The sequence below is a fragment of the Lepidochelys kempii genome, chromosome 1 (genome assembly GCF_965140285.1).
Source record: "Lepidochelys kempii isolate rLepKem1 chromosome 1, rLepKem1.hap1, whole genome shotgun sequence".
Taxonomy (NCBI): domain Eukaryota; kingdom Metazoa; phylum Chordata; order Testudines; family Cheloniidae; genus Lepidochelys; species Lepidochelys kempii.
In genome coordinates this window covers 225,746,384-225,770,192 of record NC_136380.1, presented here as the reverse complement: position 1 = coordinate 225,770,192, position 23,809 = coordinate 225,746,384, and the positions used below count along the sequence as shown (strand labels likewise).

The window sequence follows — 23,809 nt, the reverse complement described above, 5'->3', positions numbered from 1 at the left end:
CTTTATGGGTCACATTTTCTAGTTTCTCTGCAGTCAGGAGCAATAGATTCTCTCTTTAAAAATGAAAATTGAGATTCTCACATAACCACATGATGCCAGGAGCTGAGTCTTTAAGATTCATGATAAAAATTGGGAGAGTTGGTAGTCCTGTGCTCCCAGGAAATTGTGCAGGTGTTCAAATATGGTTGGGCATACTCTAAACTCAGCTAAGTTTCTTGAGCTTGGCTCCCCTTGGTAGGGCTTGGATGTGCCAACGGGCTGTAATAGGCTCTTTGGGCTGACCCCTTCTTGCTCAGGTAGGGGGAAATGGTGTCCTCTCCCATATGCCACCCTCTTGTGGCATCAGTTGAGACATCATTCACAAATTGTGCAGATCTGTGATCCTCCCTCTCTTTTCTCACATGAGACTGTTGACCCATAGGGTTTGTCGCTATATAAAAGCTGGAATGCTTTAACTATGCCAGTATGTCTATGCCTGTACAGCAAGGGGGAATAAGCTATTCCTGTATAAAACACCTTTGTACTAGTATAACTCCATCCACACTTGTACTGATTTAACTATCTCAGTAGGAGAATCACACCTCTAACCAAAATAGTTCTACCAGTACAAAACTTCTGTGTAGACCAGGCTTTAAATGGTCATGCCTGGGCATCTGAGTTAATCCCTCACTGATACCTGAGCTACACTTAATTAGATCAACCTTCTTTTGATTTTGCCCAGGGCTGTGAAAAATTTTGTGCCCTGTGCAACATAGGTTGATCTAACACCCAGTGTAGACATGGCTAGGTCAAGGACAGAATTCTCCCTTTGACCAATTTACCACTTCTCAGAGAGGTAGATTAACTGCATCTCCGAAAAACACCTTCCATCAATGTGGGAAGCATCCAGGCTACAGTGGCGCAGCTGCAGTGTTGTAGCTATGCCTCTGTAATAGCTTTTGTATAGATATACCCTAAAAAACATTGGTCAGTTTACCACTTTCAGAGGCCTCTCTGCAGGCTCACATAGACATCAGTGCATCGGTTACATTAAGCTTACATTTTCAAGGTTTTCTTCACAATCATAACAGCTAAAGATTTACTTTAAGGAATAGATTCTGAAGAACAAGACAGCAGCTTGGGAGAAGTTCCCATAAGCCATACTACCGCGTACTGGCCCAATCCAATCCCGGTTTCCAGGGCTGTTAGTGCTACTCACTGCCCCTGCAGAGGTGTGCTTGGGCACAACAAGGTGTAGCCCCCTTGCCTTCTGCACCAGGCAGGACTGGATATCTCCAGGGGGGGAGGGATAGCTCAGTGGCTTGAGCATTGGCCTGTTCAACCCAGGGTTCTGAGTTCAATTCTTGAGGGGACCATTTAGGGATCGGGGCAAAAATTGGGGATTGGTCCTGCTTTGAGCAGGGGGTTGGACTAGATGACCTCCTGAGGTCCCTTCCAACCCTGATATTCTATGATTCTATGACTGGTAATGAACAATGGAGCTTTTCACCTCTCATTCAGTGGTGTGAATCCAGCCTTGTTATGACTGTAGTGACCTATAATAATTCCAAGAACTGTGCAAAACTGGCAAAAAAAAATTATAAGAAAGTATATGCATTTTATGCCTCTCAAACATCACTAACCTATAAAATGCAAAGTGTGCATTTTCACTCCAAAAATAGCCAAGTTTGAATTTGCAATCTGAATTTTGAAGCCACCTTTTGCCCTGTATGTACCTCTTTTCTCTTCGAAATGTGCTTATTTTCCCTGCATTGCATTCTTAAGTTGTTAAAAAAACAAAACAAAAAACAGATGAAAGGTTGGGGTTTTTATCCTCAAAATAGGCTTATTCTTTTGAGTGTAGAAAAGAATGCTATAAACCCCTCATCCTCCAAGCATTTTGGCCTTTGCAAATATTTTACAGTCCTCTAGCGGCTACCAGCCAGTGACTGCTTGGTGGTCTCTGTGCAATGAACGGATGGTCTTAATGTGGCTCCTAGTGGACAGGTATTCACAGCATTCAAACACCGCCACTTTTGGTACCACAGCACCCATGCCAATACAGATATGAGAGACTGAATGACCTGGAGCTAACATTATCTATCTAGGTACTTTTATGGGCCCCAGGCCCACACCGTATTCACAAATATAAATGAGTTCATGCTGACAACCTCCCTGTGAGGTAAGGAGGGAGTATTATCCCCATTTTACAGTGACTTGCTTAAGGTCTCACACACGCAGTCTGTGGCAGAGCAAGGAAATAAACTCAGATCTTCCGAGTCCCTGTCTAATACTTTAACTTCAAATTAATCCACTACTTTCCTGCCCTTATAGAAAGTCCTTCTTAAAACAGGATTCAGAAACCTTTGCAGAGTGGGGAGAAAAATTGCTTGCTTGCCGGCTTGTTGTGTTTGCCGGATGGATTGATGGATGGAGGACTTCAGTATCTAGAATTGTCAACCTGGTGTCCTTCACCAGTACTTAATTCAGCACTTAATTCATGTATAAAAGCAAAGCAGTCAAAGCAGATGGTGGGTACAGCAGCTTAGGAGGGAGTAAATCACTGTCTCCATCCTCCTGAGCACACTGAAAGCAGTGGCAGATTACTGTATGGGCCGATGGGGCCCATGCTCAGGGGCCTTGGACAATTTGGGGGCCCCGCAGGAATGCCAGCACTCTACCCCCGCCCCCTGCTGCTCCTCCCCCCCACCCCTCAGCCCTGCTCCTTCTCTTCCCCCTTAGGCCCCACTCCCAGCCAAGCCAGAAGATAGACGGAGTCTGCATGTGTAGAGACTCATAAATGAGTACATTTCCCCTCCACTCCCCGCTGTGCAGAGCTGGAGTGAGCCCCCTCTCCCTTTGCCCCCACAGTCCTTCTGTGTGGAGCTGGCCCAAGTCCCCTCTTCCTTCCCTACCCCCAGGCAGAGCCAGGCCAAGCCACTTGCTCAAGCCCCCTCCTCCCCTGCAGAAGGCTAACCTGAGCCCCGCTGCTCACCCTCACCCCCCAAACCCCTTTTTGCCAACTGGGGTCAGCCAGGAGCAAAGCCATGGCTGGGGCTGAGACAGGGTTGGGGTGGAGCCAGAGCAGAGCTGGGGGCAGAGCAGGGATGGTGGCGCTCCCTCCCCACCCCCTGTAGGGGCTGACCCGGGCCCCACTACACCCCCCAAATGTTCCTCTGTGCCCCCCTTGGCGCATGCGCCCCACAGTTTGGGGACTACTGTCCTAGGTTGTGGTAAAAACCACCCAGGGAGCTCAGGCAACTGTGGAGAGCCCATGGCCCTCCACCTGCCCTGGGCGGGGAACCTCAGTGCTTGAGAGCAGCCTCGGCCCATGTCCCTGCCCCTCAGGGTGCACCACCCAAGGCAGATTGCAGGTCCAGGGCTCCCCACAGTGGCCCAGACTCCTTGGGCAGCTATTTCCTGGCCCCGGCTACCAGCCAGGACAGGGGGTGGAGCCTTGGGGGGAAGGGGAGGAGCAGGGGGAAGGGCCCCATGGTGGGGGAGCCCCAATGTTCTTTGTGCCCAGGGCCCCAATAAATCTTAATCCACTTCTGACTGAAAGGCAGCATTTATCTTATATTCTGGAGATACCAGAAAGATGTTTGAGTTTGTGATACTCCCACCGAATGAGTTCTGTGGTACTGAATTTAGCCAGGTGGTGGCAGCACTGTACAACTAGAGAAAAATGGTCCCAAAAGAAGAGGAATGAGATGTATTCCCTGGAGTTTTTCATGCAAGTCTTTCCTGCAAGTGGTCAATGAAGAGTAAGTTTGGAAGACATGGCTAATGTCCAAAGTCTTTGCTTTCCTGAAACTGGAGAAAGGAAACATATAATGTTGCCAGCTATCGACTAATATATCTGTCGTCTGTGCCATTCAAGATGCTAGAGTGTCTTATTGTTCAGAAAAAAGAAAAGGAGTACTTGTGGCACCTTAGAGACTAACCAATTTATTTGAGCATAAGCTTTCGTGAGCTACAGCTCACTTCATCGGATGCATCTGATGAAGTGAGCTGTAGCTCAAGAAAGCTTATGCTCAAAGAAATTGGTTAGTCTCTAAGGTGCCACAAGTACTCCTTTTCTTTCTGCGAATACAGACTAACACGGCTGTTACTCTGAAACCTGTCATTATTCTTCAGCATATCTCCCCAGAAGTGGAGTGAATACTCAGCATGAAGCAAGCAGATTTTCAGAAAGGTTGGAGCAGATCAAGTGCTGGCTTTGACAAGATTCATCAAAAAGATTTTTTTTTAGAAAAACTGAAGATGGGAGCTCTATTTCTGGACCTGACAGCATAATATGACATGGTCTGGCACATGGGGTACTTAGTCAAATTGTCAAAAGCACTCCCAGCATAGGTAGTCAAAGTTGTTGACCTTCTCCTCCACAACAGGTATTTTGGAATGCACACCGGTGACAGAGCTAGTGCATGGAAAACGCAAACCAGAGGCCTACCACAAGGCTCTGTGCTGGCTCAGATGCTTTTCAACCTGTACACAGACGACCTTACGCTCATTCAAGGCTGCTAGTTCACATACGCAAATGACATTTGCTTAAGCCATTCCCAGAACTTGAAGACACCCTAAACATTGACTTGATTAAGATGGATGAATACTGTAGTCAGTGGCATTTACAACCAAGTGTGACCAGGACAGTTTTGAGAGTGTTCTATCTTTACAGTGCCAGAGCAGACCAAGAACAGAATTTCTTTCTGAATGGACATCTCTTGAAACATGAATCCCTCCCAGTCTACCTTGGAGTAACCCTAGATAGATCTCTCATACATTTTAACCACCTGAAGAAAACTGTGGCTAAGGTGAGGATGTGTAAAAACCTTCTAAGCAAATTCGCTGGCACTTCATTGGGAGCAAAAGTTCAAAGTCTCCAGTCATCCAGTTTAGCCCTCTTTTACTCTGCAGCAGAATACTGTGCTAGGGTCTGGCTCCATTCATCTCGTGTCAACCTGATTGACACACAACTAAACTCAACAATGCGCACCATAAATGGTATGATTCAACTCACACCAGTACCATGGGGTCCCCGTGTTATGCAGTTTCACTCCTCCACACATCTGTCTTAAGTCTGGGGTGGGTGTGATGGGCTGTGAGGGGGCGGGGAAGATGTGTGCGTTGGGGCACGAGGGAGTGGGGGTTCTGTGTGGGGTGCTGGGCAGTTGTGGTGGGGCTGTGGGCAGGGGGGCGCTGTACATTTGTGGAGGGGGTCCAGAAGGCTCTGGTCATAGGGAGTTGGGGAGGTGTTCGTGTTGGGTTCGGGGGACTGTGTGGCACAGCATGGGCCCGACCCCAAGGGGAAGGGGCATGCTGGCAGCACAGGGCTGGGCGGGCCACTGTGCGCTTGGCAACTGCTGGTTTCTAAATTTTTGACCATTTTTTAAAAATCTAGGTTTAGCTTTGGCCACAGCCTAGACAAATCGGTCCTCCATATTGCTGATGCCTTCCCTCTTACTGCTCATGAAGGTTCCTTCCACCTCTCTTTTATCACAGTGCAGCCTTTCATGCTGTGGGCCACTCCAGAACACAATGTTATCCAGGAATCTCTGGTTCCTTCCTATCAAAGTTATGCTTCTATCAGACTGTGCCCACCCCCCTTCTCTCTATCTGTTGATGGTGCCGCCTCTGAACCAAGACTCCTCCTCTTTGGAGTCCTAGAAGGGTTGGTGCTTGATTTTCCACTCTTGATTATCTACTTTTTCCCTCTCCATTGTTTTAGTTCTACCTTTAACTTCTGTTACCATCACTCAGTTGTGTGTTTATTTCTTTTGTTTGCTTAATAACTCTTTTCTGTTCACCCTCGTGACCTGTCTTGTTCAACTTAAGCCTTAAACAACTTCCTCTAGGTCAATGCCACAAAGATCTGCCTAAGTCCGAAGTTCTCAACCTGGAAGTTGCAAACAGGTGCCTGGTGGTCATGCTACATTGCCCTTCCTAAATTGCTAAATGGAAGCAGGGGATCTCAGCTAGATGGGTTGGGACTCCCAGAATGGAAAAGGTTGAGAACTACTGGTCCTACCCCATCTCAACTTAGACCGCCCATTTGCCTCCATTGGCCATAACCTTAGCATCATTCTTGGCTATATTAACGTCTCCCTTGAAAATATCCTTGTTTTTCTAAGATGCAACCAGAAGAGAACAACACACATTCACATATCATGCCGGATCTTGCTCCCACTGAAGTCAATGGCAAAGCTTTCAGGAAAGTAACTAATCATTATTGACCCAGAAAGGGTACAAGAAATGTTAGACAAAAGTCCATGTTAAATCAGGGTATTTGTAATGATCTATAGCTCAAAAAGCAGTTGAAAGATTCCCCACCCTCCAATACTTTGCAGAAACCTTTGTCTTCAGAATAAAAGAAAAGGAGTACTTGTGGCACCTTAGAGACTAACCAATTTCTTTGAGCATAAGCTTTCGTGAGCTACAGCTCACTTCATCAGATGCATCCGATGAAGTGAGCTGTAGCTCACGAAAGCTTATGCTCAAATAAATTGGTTAATCTCTAAGATGCCACAAGTACTCCTTTTCTTTTTGCGAATACAGACTAACACGGCTGTTACTCTGAAACCTGTCTTCAGAATAAATCTAGCGGTTTTCCGAACAAATCAGTTTTCCAAGTGAAAGATATAGAGCGTGGGTACGCAGAATATGTCTTTAAAATAGGAACCAGTTGCTACCTTAGCTGGTTGCCTCCAGACTGTGGAGAGACTACTGCCTATTCTTAATGCATGCACAGTAAAATAGATCCATAAATGCCAGGTATGATTTAATAGACTATAAAATCCTACATCATGACACCTCTAGAACTATTGAAAAGCAAAGCAGATAAATCAGTTCTGCCTTAGGTGCTATGCTCACACTGGTATTGTCATTCACCTGGGGCTTTATCTGGCAAGGTGCAGTGTGCCCTCTACTACCATGGAAGCCATTGGGCTGGAGTCTCCTACTTTCCACCATTGTGATTCCACTGAAGTTAATGGGGATACACCACTGTAAAATCAATGTAACAGAGTGGAGAAACAGGCTCAAGGGGATTTGCGGGTGTTCAGCACTAACAGGGTTGGACCCCTGGCATGGGATTTTTCACATACAGAGGAATATTGGGCACACACTGCAAGTATATGGTCAGATACTGTGGGTACAAAGTTGTTACTCAGATTGGATTGTGTGTATTAAATCTACTGGATAATGTTAATCTGGCTGCAAAACAATTTATGTTACCAGTTTATGGCCAGCAAGACAGAGGGTTACAATGACATGCATGAGAGCGTGTACACTACAATTTATAACTTGCATGATGATCGTAATCCTGTCACCAACCATGGAGCAATACAACACAATAAAGCACCAGCAGGTGAGAACATTACAGAATATGGGCCATCTCCAGGCTGATAACTTGGCATCAATGCTGTAAAGTTCTTTTGGAAGATATTAAATATGCCAGAGAAACACGCACCAGCCAAAATAATTTAAGGTACTTGATCATGCTGTATTTTTCTGACAAAGAGCTTTTAATTTTGGTTTTAATTTTTTTTTTGTTTAGAATGTGACATGTTAATGGAATGTAGTAATGCTACCTATCACAGCTTCACTGCAAGTCTTATCATATCTGGTGTTTTCCTTAAAGGTCCAGGTTCTGGAGTCATGTGACTACATATGACTGAGCTTTCATTTTCTTTAAAGTAGTAATATTCTAGCCCTCATAGCTATGGAGAAGAGCTTGCAAATGTAATCCCAACCTATGTATCCTGCAGACTGTTGGCTCATTTCTTGTACAATTTTGTGCACCCTAAATGGACTTTGCCTCATTCAGGGACTGAGCCATCATCCGTAGCACTGCTTCATTCCACTCAGACCATCAGACTTTGACTGGGGAGATTCCATGTGTATCTAAAAAGACACAAAGAATTCCACTCCAACTACTTACACCTGCAAGCACACCGTGGTTAAAGTAGGTCAAATGAGAAGATTTTACCCTGTTTGGTTCACCTACTTTTCCAAATCCTTTGCCACCTCTCCACTGCTGCCCCTTCGAGGCAGGTTTCCATCAGCTCCTCTCTGCAGTTCTCCTGCTCCCCACTTCCTGTGACTATTGCCCCTACTACTAGGGCCAGAGTCAGGGTTCAGCCTGAACCTGACCTCTCCTCTTCCAGCTGCTCCATCCACAGCTGCTGCCCCTCCTTGGTAGCTCACCCATTCCTGGTGTCTTCTGCTCCTTCTGCTGCAGTTGGGACTTGGAAAGGCTCTGTGGACTGGAAATGCTTCAGTGTCCTGAACTCTTGGTGCTACTTTGGGCTTCACCTCTAGCACAAACAAATCCAACTCAGACACTTTGAAATATGGTCCATATCCCAGCCACACCTGTTCTCATTTACTCACGAGTGCATCTTGCTGAGTCCTATTTCATGCTCCTCTTCTGTTTAAATTGCACCCAGAGCTATTTAAGTCTTTTGGTTTGTTTCTTTTTTTTTTTTTAATTGTCATTGGGGCATCAGATAACATCTGCTTGACTTTATCCAGAGCAAGTCATGACAGGGCTCCCTGCCCTTTAGCCACCAGCTCCTGCATATTTACCACCCACTATAAATACAATGCAGTGTGCTCCGAGGTCTTGTGGGAGGTGGCAACAGCATGAGAAAGAAAACCCAGAGTCCCAGTGAAGCATGATTGTATCTGAGTGGGAGGTGGTGCTCATGATAGCTGAACAGAGGTGAGTGACTGAGGCCCCGATCCTCAGAGATATTCAGGCAGCTAACTCCCATTGATCTCAGTGGGAGTTAGACACCTAAATACCTTTAAGAATCCGGGCCATAGAAGCCTATGACCCATTGACTTTCAATGAGACTTAGGCTCCTAGGAGAGGAAGAATGAAAAGCTTCAATCTGAGAGTTCCAAGCTCCAGGATACCGCACACCTAACTAACTACTCAGAGATCTTGTGGAAGACCAACAGCTGATCTTCAAAGAAGCTCTTAGGGTTCATAGAGAACAACATTATGATCCAGGCACCAGAGACACTTACCGCAAACTCTTTTACCAATAGGGAGAAATTGACTGAGAATATAAAGGCAACTTTAGCACCTATGACCATGAGCAACTTGACTACAGCATGCCGGGCTCCTAGAATACTGATTTACAGATTAGTAGGTTTCAAGAAAGCAAGTTGGGGGAGAATGAAGACTCTAAATGCTAATTCTGCTATTGGATCTGCCCAGGAAGAGCCTTGCACCAGTGCAAAGCCTTATTGACTTACCTAACTTTTCCTGGGGAGAAGTTGTCTGTTATGCATTAATTGCAGGTATGCTTCAATTTTTCCCCATGCTCAATGATTTTAATACTTTCGTATTGCATGTTCATTAAGACCCTGATCCTGTCATTGGATCTGTGTGAGTGGACCCTTGCAGACCCCCACAGACTTCAATGCACCCAGTTTTACTCCTTTACTCCTTTTGAGTAAAGTGCAATAGGAGAAAGTATTAAAATCTATGAGTGTGGAAGAAGACTGAAGTTTCCAAACAGAATGAATAACTAAGGCACAACAAACTACAGTTTCCCAGGAAAGTGTAATAGAGCAAGAAACAACAAGTGCGCTCAAAGTTTTGAAGGCAAAAAATAACCACTAATGGAGAGAGGAAAAGCTAACTAAATAAGTGAGTTGGTTAAGTCCTGCAGGGTAAAGATAAAGGCAGGGAAAAGATAAGGACAGCAAAAGGGTAGAACAAGTTAATGATAACAATGGGGTGTTGGGGAAATGCAAGAGATTTTTGTAAATAGACAAGAGGGAAAAAAGAAATACTCGAGAGAATTTGGGCTCATTAGTAAAAGATGTGAAATCAATTAGTCAGAAATGGCTGAGCGACTGTGCTACTTTGCTGTAACAAGAACAAACCCAGAAAAGAGGTGGGGACAGCTTAAGTGGCAATGAAGATCTTGAATAAAGTTTTCAAAAGCACTTAAGGAGTCGACTTTTCAAAAGTGACTTAGGCACTTTGGTGCATAAGGCACTTAGGAACTTTTGACCATGGTACCCCTTCTTATACAGCTGTTGAAAAGAAGCAGGAAAATAGACATTTGGAGAACTGTCTTTATACAGAGGGGTGGGGATGACAGCCAGTCTAAACTGGTGTGCAGACTCACTAGTTATGGAGTCGAAACTAAAAACTCTCTTAAAAAATGTTTTTCTGCACTTCAGAGGCTTCTCTTCTGCACACCTTCTGGGCCCTGTTCCCAGTCCTTTTTTGGGAGTCTTTCTAGCTCTAGTACAGAGCACTGGGCCCCTAGACTAATTGCCCTGGACAGAGTACCGTCCTCAGCCCCTGCAGGGCTCTGGTTCCTTGTGTCCTTCACTGTTCCAGCCTAGACTACCGGGCTTCCAGGAGTACCCAGACTCCTGCAGACCTTAGCTCAGGGCCTTCCACAGTAGCCTACTCACTGCCTGTGACACCACTCACTGACTTTTTCTTTTTGGCAAAACAGACTTGACTGGACCACCAGCTAGGGTAACCAAATAGCAAGTGTGAAAAATTGGGACGGGGGTGGGGAGTAATACGTGCCGATATATGACAAAGCCCCAGATATCAGTACTGTCCCTATAAAATCAGGACATCTGGTCACTCTATCACCAGCTATCATTCCTAAACACTTAACAGTTTATAGTCTCTTGTTCTGCCCTGGGTCTGTCAGGTAATGTAACAGCGCCTTTCTAATACAACCCCATTTCCCCAATATTTTTACTAAATAATGTAATGTAACTTTTCTTACCTTCAGCCCTTTAAATCCCTCAGAAAGCTTTTCCCTTTCTTGATCAAAGCCCTTACAGACCCATAGAAGGTGGTCAGTTGTGGATATTTGCCTGGTTTTCTTATTGGAATTATTACTGCATCTTTCCACCCTACCAATATCACTCATTGTTCCCATATAATATTATAGAAGTCCAAAAGTATCCTCAAACTGCTTTCAGGAAGATATCCGAACACTATATTACAGACATTATCTTTGCCTGGGGATGTATTTTTGTTTATATCAATAGCTTTCTCAAGTTCCTGCATATAAAACTTTTCATTCAATACAGTATCTTCATGCTTTCCCCACTGCATATAGGTGTATACCTCTCTACAATTAATTGTCCTTTAATGTGGCACAAAACTACACTTCGATTTTCATCATTACTCATCCCTCAGAAAATTTCTGCTAAAAACATCTGTTCTCTCATTGTCATTATCAGAACTTCTAACTATTTTTTGTCAGTTCCAATAGGAGCTGGGGTGTGATTATTCTTACTATCTGAATTCCACTCATTCTTCTGATTTGCCTGTATATTTTGATATCTTTATTTGACCTCCCACAGTACTTTATCCAACTCTTTCTTTTTCTTTTCTTTTATAATTCTTTATGCTATGGCCTTAGTTCTTTTATATTTCATTAGATCTTCACTATTAATTTTATTTTTCATATTGTTCCTTTCTTTAACTGCCATTTTGTACTCCTCATTCCACGATGGAAGTGAGTTTTTAGTTTTGGGATACTTTGATATCTTAGGTGTGGCTACAGTAGTTGCTGCTATTATTCCCTTTATTACATTGTTGTTGAAATTCTGTCACCACTCAGACACAGATCATTCACAAATTCAGTACATTTACTTGTAAATAGCTCTCAGTTTGTTTTCTTAAGATTTAAGGAGGGTCATTTTCTACTACTTTCAACCTTACCTTGTCCTTGAAAAGTAATAAGTATAGGGAAATGATCACTCCCCATCCCTTATTCCTTATATATTTCCCAATTGCATTTGCTTGCAATATCAGGTCTAAGCAAGAAAACCCACCATCTGCTGCATTCAATCTAGTGGGGGTGCCATCATTTTAAACCACTAGATTGTTTTCTTCAATGAGTCTTTCTGGACATGCGCCATTACTATAGGTTGTCCTACTTCCCCACAGTTTATTTATGACTGTTTAGGTTATTTATATATATATATATATATATATATATATATATATATATATAGTCTTTTAGCATTCTTTATTATTTCTTGTAATTCTGAGCTTTCTAATGTACCACATGGGTTATGGATATTATAAATCCTTACAGAAATATTTCTCCTCTCCATTGGGATCTCAACAGCATTATATTCGAGATTTATTTCTTCATTCTCTACTTCTGTGTAATTTAATCTTTCCCTTACAAACACTTCCATCTCTACCTTGTTTTTGGTCTTGTCTAAAAGCCTGGAATTTTCAAAGCAAACTTTTCAACCACCCATGTTTTCTGGGTACATATGAGATCTGGTTTAGTATATTTTCTTTTTGTTCTTGACCATGTGCTATCAAACTCTGCACATTCCAGCAAAAGATTGTGATTCCCACACTAGTCATATTTCACTATTGCCCTCATTCAAGATTGCATGAAAATGACCCATTGACAGATTACTAACACACAAGTATTTTTCCATGACCCTTGCTATAATTTTCATTTTTTCTGATTTCCCCCCCATATGTGATGTGCAATTTATCACTTCTATCATACATGCAATAAACCTTTCTTTTTTCTCTGTTAATATTTTATCACCTGTTCCTTCTGCAATATTTTTTATAGAATGAGGCTGCATCTGCAGTTCCCCTTTTCCTGTACTGATTTTCTCTTCTTTTTCCTAGTTACAGCTTTCTCAGAAGATGTTAATAACATTTTTTGTCTTTTGTATCTCTTTAGCTTGTCTCTTTTGCCACAGTACAGCCTGTGTGCCACCACAGTTACTACACTTGACCTCCACCCCTTTTACACAATTTTCATAGGAATGCTCACCCGCACATTTACTGCACCTCATTTTCCCTTTACAAACATTTATCTATATCATGGGCACTTGCAGCACCTTAGGGGAGGGGGATTTATGGCTTGGTTCTAAATATCTGATGATGCCTTTGTAATAGTTTCTCAGGCAAGTCCTGCCCTTAAATGTAACCAGCACTGCTGTTGATAGCATGTTTTCTCCTCCTTACTTACTAATTAACTGCTTGCTTACTACCACTCTTTTCCTGTGTTTGTTTTTTTTAAAACTCCAAAGGTACCCCATATATTACCCCCTTTGCTACAGTCAAATACTTTTGATAGCTGGCAACTTATTTTAACTTTCCCTAAAGTTTTACTTTCTAGAAGTTTATTAGCCTGAGGGAAAGAACGAAAGAGGAAAAGAACTAACTCCACTGGCTATAGCCTGGTCTACACTAGGAAATTAGGTCAATATAACTACGTCAGTCAAGGGTGTGAAAAATCCACACGCCTGAGCGGCGCAGTTAAACCAACCTAACCTCTGGTGGAGACAGTGCTAGGTCAATGGGGGAATTCTCTCATCAGCATAGCTACTGCCTCTCGGGGTGGTGGATTATCTACACTGATGGGAGAACCCCGGCAGTCAGCACAGGTCGTGTCTTCACTGAAGCACTCCAGCAACGCAGCTGCGCCACTGTACCATCAGACAAGCCCTAAGAAAGGATGTGATATTTGGGTACAAGGACTTGAAAGGCGCCAATATCCAGGAGGGAGAGAAACGGTTTAGGACAATCAGTACAATACATCGATACAACTAGGAGTAATTGGGTGAAACGACAAATGAAAATGTAGCCCAAATATCTTCCTTGCCATGCGACCTGTTAGACCATGAAATAGTCTTCAAAGGGACACGGTGGTAGCCCCATGTCCAACACCAAACATTCAAAAATAAGGAATCAACCCCCCCCATGTTGGCATTTGCTTAAAAATCATGCGATTTTAAAATGTTGGGTTCTCTTTACTTGCCCTTATATCTGGTTTGTGAGCCTGTAAGGGCCATTCTTTCCTTGAAACGCATGAGGACTTGCAACCTAAAAATGAAAGCTGAGACTCTTATGCAATTATATGACTCCAGGACCTGGTCCTTTAAGAAAACTACCGCAATATCAGGAGTGGGCAATACTGCACTAGATAAATAGCTGGACAGACAGACAGTATGTACATACAACAACTGTATTTTCCACTTTATGCATCCGATGAAGTGAGCTGTAGCTCACGAAAGCTTATGCTCAAATAAATCGGTTAGTCTCTAAGGTGCCACAAGTACTCCTTTTCTTTTTGCAAATACAGACTAACAGGCTGCTACTCTGAAACCTGTCATGATGTAGATAGAGTTATAGCCCAAGGAAGTCAGATACAATGCAATATAACCTACTTTTATAGATGTATGGCCAGTTAATAACATATAGAATGGAAGAGACGCAGTCCCTAATCTAACACATTTCCCTGCCAATGCAGATTAAAAAACAATAAAAAGTAAACGACAAGGACAAAAAAATCCTTGCCTGAGATACCAGACCCCCATTTTCCCAATGGGCTGGGCATAGGGCTTTAACTATCAGACTAGCCCTGGTGAGTTGAGGACAAAACTAAACCCTTCCCCTCCTCCCTGTTCTCTTAATCTTTGATTTTGCAATCAAATGGAAACCATTTATTTTAACATCTTGTATTGCCTTTACGCTTCATTTAAAGACTCACTTCTAAGCCAGCGGCGGATTGTTTAAAATGAACAGCCCTGAAACCTAACCCATGCCAAAGGCAGTTTAGTTATCTCCTTTGGGAAGGGGAAGTGTTACTATCCATTCTTTTTTTATGCTAAATACATATTCTCTGGTAACGAACTTTTCCACCTCTGATTTACTGCATAATCCCCCCTCTTCTTTACCCCTCTGGCTCTTTGGCTAAAGGATTCTTTTCTCGTCTTATCCCCTCTGTCTTTTCACTGCCCCTTCATGCTTTTGTCTCCTGTGTGTACCTCTCTGCCCAGATTTCCCTGTGTGCAGTTTGTAACTCGAGCTCCCATTTCCTGGTAGATTTTCTTAAAGAGGCAACGTTCGGCAAGCAGAACAAAGCCTATTGTTTTATTTCCTCAAATCATTTTGATCCTCACGTTGTGTTCCATTTTCTTCTTTAGCTCTCCCCTCCCCTTACACACACGTTACCATTGTTAATGGTGTGTAATTTTTGAGGGGGTTGAGGAGGGTTATTCGCAATTCTGACGTTATTGGAGCAAAGATCGAGGTAATATTTCCACGCAGATGTTTCTGCGTTTAAATTTTAACAGATCTTCGAGCAATGAGCTGTCAATAAAAACAATCTGTTTCTTTCCTTCTTCTATTATCCCATTTTCTTGTTTCCTGGTTTGTTTGTTTTGTCTGCACCAGGTTTGAGAACATAACTATTAAACTCCCCCTCCCTTCTCTAGTTTCACCATCAATTTGGACACCCTTTTGTGTCAGCAGATTCCCCTTCTCTTTCTCCCCCTACCATGCCCTGCATTTATTTCCCTGTTGCCTGACGGTAACATGAGCTTTTATTTCCTGGTGGCAGGGTTCCTTTAAGAGGCAGAGCTCAGTGCTGGGAATTCACGTCAGTTTCAGCCCTGAAACTCTCAAGATCAATGAGCAAAGAGCTTTCTCTCAGTTCTGTCTTTCAGTTTCTCTCTTCCAGGAAGGAAAACATTCACGGAGAGGGGGAGAGAGCGAGAAAACCAGCCTCACCCTTCAGATCTCAAAGCATAACACCGGCAAATTAAATCAAACATATTCACCCCTTCCTTCAAAGGATAAAAAAAAACCAGCAACCAAACATCACAACAAAACTATGCAGGCTGCCTCTCCTAGGGGCAGATCTGCAGGATCTTTGGGGTTATTTGGAAAGATGGTTGGAGTAACTTCTCCTTAAATGATTACGTCTGTCTGTGAAGGATTTCTGGGTTAGGGAGAGGAAAGGAAAGTGGAAAAAAACGGAGAACTTCCTGATCTCTCTCTCTCCTTCCCCCCCCTTTCTGTGAGACATGTCTGAGGCTCCTGCTCAGTGTTGCATCAAGGTAAAAACCCATTTTCCCATTTTGAAACCTGCCTAGATCCAGGCAATGTTTGCAGCGTGGAAGATTGTCGGCATTATATTTCTAACTGATCTCTCTTTCGGGAGGGGTGCGTGAACGGGGTTTGGGGGAAAAGATGCAGCTTGTTTTTGCTGTTGTGCGTTACCTTTTAGTTTTAACCTTGCTATCTATTTCCTTTTCTTCTTCTTTAAATATACAATGAAATCCTTGTCATGAGCGAGCCGGGAAAGTCCAGCTTGTTTTGTTTGTTTGTTGGTTGAGTTTTGGCAGTAAATACTCAGTGATTACTGGTTAAACCTGATGTCTATTTGTCCATGAACACGAAGAGTGAATGTGAACTTTTTGTGCTTTTAGGAGGGAGGGAGAGAGGGGAAAAAGAAAGGTCTCCCGCAGAAATGTAAATAGAAACATTTGCTTTATGAAAATGATCGTTTAGCCTGATCAGGAAAGACCTGTTTTCTTAGACTATAATAACTTACCACAAATTTGAACGCGTTGCGCTTTCAGTAGTGTTTGATATGCAAACGCCCTACATATGGCACCTTCACAGTGTACAAAATGTATCTGCTTTTTAAAATCATCATTGGTATTTATTTATTTATTTTCAAAGATGATCGGTGAGGGGTTATTTATTTATTTATTTCGCCAGGCGTGCACGGCATCTTGACAACTATAAGCAAGTCTCAAACTATCTTGATTTCCACGGCACAAAGGGGGGTGGGGGGACTAGCACTGCACTTTGGCAGTCAGGGATGCCTTTCTGTATTTATGACTACAGTGGAGAAAAACACACAAACCCAGTGTAGAAGTAGTTCAGTGTTGGAGGCGTGATTTTCGTTGCTGGTGGATGGTTTAAATTAATACCTGGCACCTGGCCCCTTCCAGTTTGGAGATCCTGGGTTTTGTTGTTGCTGCTCTAAAGTTTGTAGGAAGTTTGCTGGGGTGGAAGGGATGCAGTATTTGTATTTCCACAAGCGGTGGGCTGGTGCTGTTTTTGAATCAATTTATTTGTGGCTCTCATCTATGAACATGTAGGGCAGTGTTGTGAGAGCAGAGTGCCGCACACTCTTTGCCTTGTGAGGAGCCTGAGGAGTGGGTTTCTTTGTGACTTGGCCCATTGAACATGCTCCATGGTGAAGTTTCCCATTTTAAGTGGCGGCAGTATAAAGCTGAGAGTGGAAAAAATAAAGTTTCATCTCTTGTCCAGAACTTTCCTATCCAGCGGATCCATATAGATAATGATATCTGTTTAATTACCTCTCCCCCCATTTATGGTTTAATAACCTTTTTTCTTAAGGAATCATTTTATTTCACTCACAAGCTGGATAGGAATGTGTTGATAACTGTTACCCTTCAGAAACATTTTATGATAGTCTATGGGTAGAAAGAAACTATTGCCATAGCATTTTAAAGGCAGAACTGCCAGCAATAAAAAGTTATTTATCCTACTGAAAACTATAGAACCCTTTTTGTCCTGTATGTTTGCACATTTCTGATTATAGTCTTGTATTCTGTGCAATATAACTAGAATTTGAAAACTCCTGGGCTAATTTCTCTTTCTGAGTACACTAATTTCATCACAGTGTCCTTTGAAGTCCTGTGGCATAAAGAATGTAGTTTATTTGACTTTTCATAACATGGATAGGCGAACTAGATAATAGGGTATTGTGTGTTTTAATTGTATGGCAAAACATTTTGATACAGGGAAAATCTGTACTACTAACTAACTCATTGATTTTTTCTAACAAATCCCATAAAAACATTATATATGCTTGCCGGAGATGAGATCACAAGCTACTATACCAAAAACAATAGTGCTGCTCAGTAGCTCATTACTTTGTGTTAGAAATGGGGCATCTTGCAAATAAATGAGGCTTGGTCATGCTCCCACATAAGTCAGGGACAAATGTCTCCTTGATTTACGATACAGCCCACTTGGTCCCCCACAATATTTAACACAAAACATTATGGAGCGATCTTATAAGGGGTCCCCCACATATTACTTGTGTATTTCCTACTCCTTCCTACTAATAGTGAAAATATGGAAGTGTTTTGTTATGCTTAAAGGGATGTCATCAAATTGATTTTTTTTTAAAACTGACTAATTTTTAAAAGCCTCTTTAAATACCATGGCCTGATTTTTTTAAAAAGACCCTTAAGATTTTTATGAGTGTTTTTCTGCTCTCGCATTGACCCTGACGAGGATCTCATTAGCAAGAGAGAAACTGGTTACTCTAGAGGGGAAGCCCGAAGTCCAACTATACACACAGTGCTGTCACATGCACACAGTAAACAAAATGAAGGGAAAAGAAGATTTTTTTTGTCTGACTTCTCAGCTATAATACTTTTTAGTTGTTCCTCTTAAGTACCGAAGAGTAACTTTTCAAACAGAAATGTGAATGTCAAATAGATGATATCCCTTTAAAAGTCAAACCAGTCTGGGTAATTTTTCTCTTCATTTGATTGTTTCCTGTCACTGTCTTTGGGACATTTGTTTCATTCAGAATAGATTCAAAGTTAATTGTAGGTCAGTAACTGGAATCAAAAGAACATCTCTAAATGATGGTGTAACCATTCCAGTGTGATCCATTATTTCACTATAGCCCCATGCCAGGTTGCAGTGTGGAGTTTTTACTCAGGAACATATAATCAAGCATTACTTTGTATTACATGTCTGCCGCAACACTGTCTTGTACCTTGCTGCTGTAAACAGCAAATGTTTCAATGTTGAATTGTCTGCCTGGCAAAGGTATTTCATTAGGAACCTATGAACTGGAAGCAGTGTTGTTTATAGATATAAGTATTTTGTAAGGGCTTTTCCGTCCCGCAACAAGGAGCAAGTCAGCGTGCAATAAATTCCACAGCAACTAGTGTGGTGAACCATGGACAGCCAGAATGAAGGGAGTGAAGGAAAGTGCTTTGTTTGTAGCTGAGACATCTTACCTCACCAGAAAAGCACTATAAGAAGATTTAGGAAGGACTTCTGGGGATGAAGTTCTGGTTTCCAGTGTATGCTTGTCTGCTCTCAATCAATACAAATTCACAGTAATATCTCTGTCAAATGGCTATTTGGGGGTGTACGTGTATACTTATATATTGATACATTTTTGGTTTGCTGCAAGTGTGTGTGTGAGTGTGTATTTATAAAAATTCATTCTCTGTGAGGGGAAAAAAAATGAATGCTAAGGCCCTGATCCTGCAAATGCTTGCTTAATATGCTACATTGAGTAGTCCCATTAACATCGGACTGAGTAGGAAGGCAATCAAGCTGAGCATGTACATAAGAGTTTGCAGGATCTGGGCCTAAGTCAGCAATGTCATTGAGAAAGTAAGATTTCAGGAGTCAGGAAACACAGAGTTAAGGTTGAACCCTTCATGTTTATTGTGTTTTTGCTTTAAAAATCTGGTCTCTCTGTATCATTTTAAATTTGCAATTTATACATCAAGACTGGGAATCAGGAGATCTGTGTTTCTTCACCTGACTTCACTACTGGAACCTTGGGAAAGTCACTCCACCGCCCTGTGCCTCAGCTTACCCCTCTGTAAAATGAGGATAATGGTATTTTTCTTTGTAAGGTGCTTTGAGCAAAGTATAATTAAGATACAGTACAGAACACATAGTATTCAGACTTGCCTTGATTATGATTTTAAAGATTAAGTGGCCTTTAAAGTTATGAATGTTTAACACTGAGTGGCCTAAAGCAGTGGTTCCCAAAGCCGGTCTGCCGCTTGTTCAGGGAAAGCCCCTGGTGTGCCGGACCGGTTTGTTTACCTGCCGCGTCCGCAGGTTTGGCCGATCGCGGCTCCCACTGGCCGCGGTTCGCCGCTCCAGGCCAATGGGGGCTGCGGGAAGTGGTGCAGGCCATTGGCCTGGAGCGGTGAACCGCGGTCAGTCGGAGCCGCGATTGGCCGAACCTGCGGACGTGGCAGGTAAACAAACTGGTCCGGCGTGCCAGGGGCTTACCCTGAACAAGCGGCAGACCGGCTTTGGGAACCACTGGCCTAAAGCTTGCAATGATCTCAAATTTGAGATGATCTCAGCTTCTGAACTCTTGAGATGGCCCAATGTGCTTAGTCACTCACTGTGAATCAATCTAAAAAGACAAATGAGAAAGATTCAACTTGCTGATCTTGTACATTCATTAATTTAAAACTACAGAATTTCTTCCTTACAAACATACTTGTCTTTAACTGAGACAACCTTAACTCCCAGGTGTTCTGAGCTAACACATATTTTTAGTAAAAATACTTTGCCTTTACATTTCCTATATATAGAGTTTGAAACTCTCTATGTATATTAATAAGTTAACCCTTGCAACCCCCTGGTCCCTAAGGTAGGTAGGTATTACTGCAGATAGGGAAACTGAGGTGTATTGAAATTAGAAGTGTCTTGTGGAAGGCCACACCATAAATCTGTTGCAGAGCCAGGAATAGAAATCAAATGTCTGAGCAGCCTCTTTTGTAGGGCTGCCAATTCTTGCAATTGTACTGTGAATCTAGTGATATCTTGTGTTTTACTTAAATTCCTAGCTCCTGGAATTATTTGATTCTGTGAGAATCAGCTTTTTTTTTTTTTTAAATGAAAGTTTCAGGCTCTCCTGTTTATGGATGAGATCCTAAAAACATGACCTGAGCGCACCAGAAAGAATCAAAAAGCAGAAGGTAAATAGAATCCAGAATGTATTATTTATTTATTTATTTAATGTATATATTTAAAAAATAAACTATCCTGAATTTTAAGCCAATCTAATAATTTTTGGGAGTCTGACTTAATTTTTGAACACTTTGGTTGGAGATTCTGCCTACTTTATCCACAAAACTGTTTTTCATCCCTTTTTAACAAGACTTTGGAATGTCATAGAATATCAGGGTTGGAAGGGACCTCAGAAGATCATCTAGTCCAACCCCTTGCTCAAAGCAGGACCAATCCCCAATTTTTGCCCCAGATCCCTAAATGGCCCCCTCAGGGATTGAACTCACAACCCTGAGTTTAGCAGGCCAATTCTCAAACCACTGAGCTATCACTCCTCCCAAAGCATCTGGTACCTACAAGTGTGACTAGGGTTGCCAACTTTCTAATTGCACAAAACTGAACATCTCTGCCCCAAGGCCCTGCCCCTTCTCCAAGGCCCCTCCCCTGCTTGCTCCATTCCCTGCCCCCCATCACTCGCTCTCTCCCACCCTCACTCACTTTCACCAGGCTGGGGCGGGGGGGTGGGGTGTAGGAGGGGGTGAGGGCTCTGACTGGGGGTGCAGGCTCTGGAGTGGGGCTAGGGATGAGGGGTTTGGAGTGTGGGAGAGGGCTAGGGTTGACAACTTTTCAACAGCACAAAATGGCCAGAACATCCCTCAGCCCGCGCCACTTCCCGCAGCCCCCATTGGCCTGGAACGGCGAACTGCAGCCAGTGGGAGCTGCGATCGGATGAACCTGCGGATGCTGCAGGTAAACAAACCGGCCCAGCCCGCCAGTGAATTTCCCTGACACGTGCCAAAGGTTGCCGATCCCTGTTGTATAATGTGTTGGTTGATATAGGCCCTGATCCTGGAATGAACTGTACATGGCTCTCATGCCTGAATGAAGTCCCATTTATGTCAATACAGATCCTCATAGGTGTGGAGCTGCACCTGGGAGATGCTTGTTTTAGGTCTGAAGCTAATTTATAATGATAAGAGGAGAGACTATGTTTTAAATTTTAAGTACAAGGGACCAGCGTAAAGGCTGAGCTGTCTACCTGAGCTTTGCTTTTCCAGATATCTTTTTCAGTGCTTTACTTCTATTTCATCATTGCTTTTTTTTTTGAGGGAATTTCCATTTTTTTCTCCCTGGTGTGATGAGGAACCTGGTAAATTTCATACCCTGGAACTATTCAGGTTGATGCCAGCAGAATCCTGCCACCCTTAACCAAAGCTGACTCATTACTTGGGGAAGATATACCCCTTAATTTGTACTGGAAAACTTCTTTATTAATGGGCTGATTGTTCTCACCTTGATGCCAATCAGAAAACTCCCATTAAGATCAGTGGATGTAGGATCAAACCACAAGAGACCAGACTTTAGAAATGCAAAGATATTTAACACCCGATTAATCGCTTAACTAATTAGCACTAGCAAAATTAATCCTCATGAATCAAAACTTTGCTAATACTGTCCCAATTATGCATTGGTTGTTACTATTCACTATATATCCTTATAGGTTAAGTGAGTTTCCTGGGAGGCAACACAATCAAATAGCCATCCCAATTACATAGAAGTCACTGTAATGGTAATTTACATTTATATAGCACCGTGTGTCTCAAAGCCTTCTGGGAGGTGGGAGGCAGCCAAACAATGCATAGGTAATAAGAATGGTGATAAGTAGAGATGAAATCTACAGTTACACTGCGGTAAACTCCATCTCTTACAAAATGCACTAGGGGTTCTTTAATGCCTATACTGAAGAGAGCTTCAGTTTTCTATGGTCTTCTATGAAAAACTCACCTAAACTGCATGGCACTCTGCCTATTTCGATGAAGAGCTGAGCCAACTCTGCCTAGCTGAGAATCTGGTTCCTAGGAGGTTAAAAATCCATTTTGTTAATAGTTTAAGGCCAGAAGGGACCACTAGATCATCTAGTCTGACCTCCTGTATAATACAGGATGTTAATTACCCCAGTATTGAGCGCAAAACTTGGGTTAAACTAAAGCATTTCAGGCCTCAGAAAACAAAACTGTTGTATGCCACAGGCAGAGAACAGGAGAGATTGAGGTGCCATCAGTGCCCAAGTAAAAAGAAAAGTAGCCACTGATTTTGGGTGCCTCAGTTTTGGGGTATTTGAGATTTATTTCTCCAGCTGGGTACCCAAAAATTAAGCCATTCAAAATTAGTGATCACTTCTGGAAGTGTTGACCTTGACATCTCTGTGCCTCCATTTCCCCCCTCCATGAAATGGGGATAATACCCACTTCCATGGAGATGTTTTGAGACTTAACTAAATACCATTTACAATACATCATGTAAGGGCAGATTGTTTACTGAGACACAACCAGTGGCAAAGAAGCTCTCTGATTTGTGTCCATTCCTCTCCCTCATGTGGCCTCTAGGGAGTGTCTCTTCTCCACTTGATTTTACAATGTCCTAGACCTCTTAAAATGATTGTGATGTTTGCAAGAAATTAAATTCCCTTTCCTCCCATCCTTCTGTAATCACATGCAGAGCTCAGTAAAGTTGAATAGATTTTACTGAAATTTTTCCAGAAATGTCACCCCTGGGTGGAGACCACCATGGAAAACTTCGGACTTAATGGAATCTGTTTGAGAAAGTTATGAGCAATCATAGGACAGGGGCTTATAATGGATGTTGCATTTCAACCTGTAGCTATTACTGCTTTTCTAATATAATAGACAAGGTGGGTGAGGTAATCTCTTTTATTGGACCAACTTCTGTTGGTGAGACAGATGAGCTTTTGAGCTAACGTAGCTCGAAGTTGGTCCAATAAAAGAGATAACCTCACCCACCTTATCTCTCTAATATCCTGGGACCAACACGGCTACAACTACATTGCATGTTTCTAATATAATGGTACTCCAAGGGGCAATTTGCCTGGGGTACTACAGCTATAGCTGTTTCTTCAGAAACATGATTTTCCAAAGATTATTCCTTGTCACATCCCTTTGCTGCTTTGTTCCTTTGCTACTCAGTTGAAAGTATTACCATGGTAAGGAAAATGTGTCAAATCAGGGGCAAGAGGGAGAAACAGAGATGCTCACAATGGTATCACATGTTTGTCATATTGAAGATTTATACATGAGAAGCAGGTAGGTGGCCCTTTAAATGGGATAAAGCCGCAAGGAATGCTGTGATGAGTGCCACCATGTGTGCCTTCGAGAGGTCGCCTGTACCTAGTAGGCATTAGAATGGCCCTGCTTAAATACTTTCCGATTGTCACACCGT

General features: G+C 42.7%; 1 protein-coding gene across 3 annotated transcripts in view; it reads left to right on the top strand.

Moving 5' to 3' along the window:
- Positions 1–15,396: 15,396 nt before the first annotated feature.
- Positions 15,397–23,809, top strand: part of ETV6 (ETS variant transcription factor 6) — a 165,272-nt gene continuing 156,859 nt past the window's right edge. For 2 of the 3 annotated variants that reach the window (XM_073315678.2, XM_073315667.2), the window contains exon 1: positions 15,398–15,861. In XM_073315678.2, the coding sequence (XP_073171779.1) occupies positions 15,829–15,861 (33 nt within the window). In that variant the 5' untranslated portion in view covers positions 15,398–15,828. Of the gene's footprint in view, positions 15,862–23,809 lie in introns of all 3 variants that reach the window. The other variant, XM_073315686.2, reaches the window with a different exon arrangement.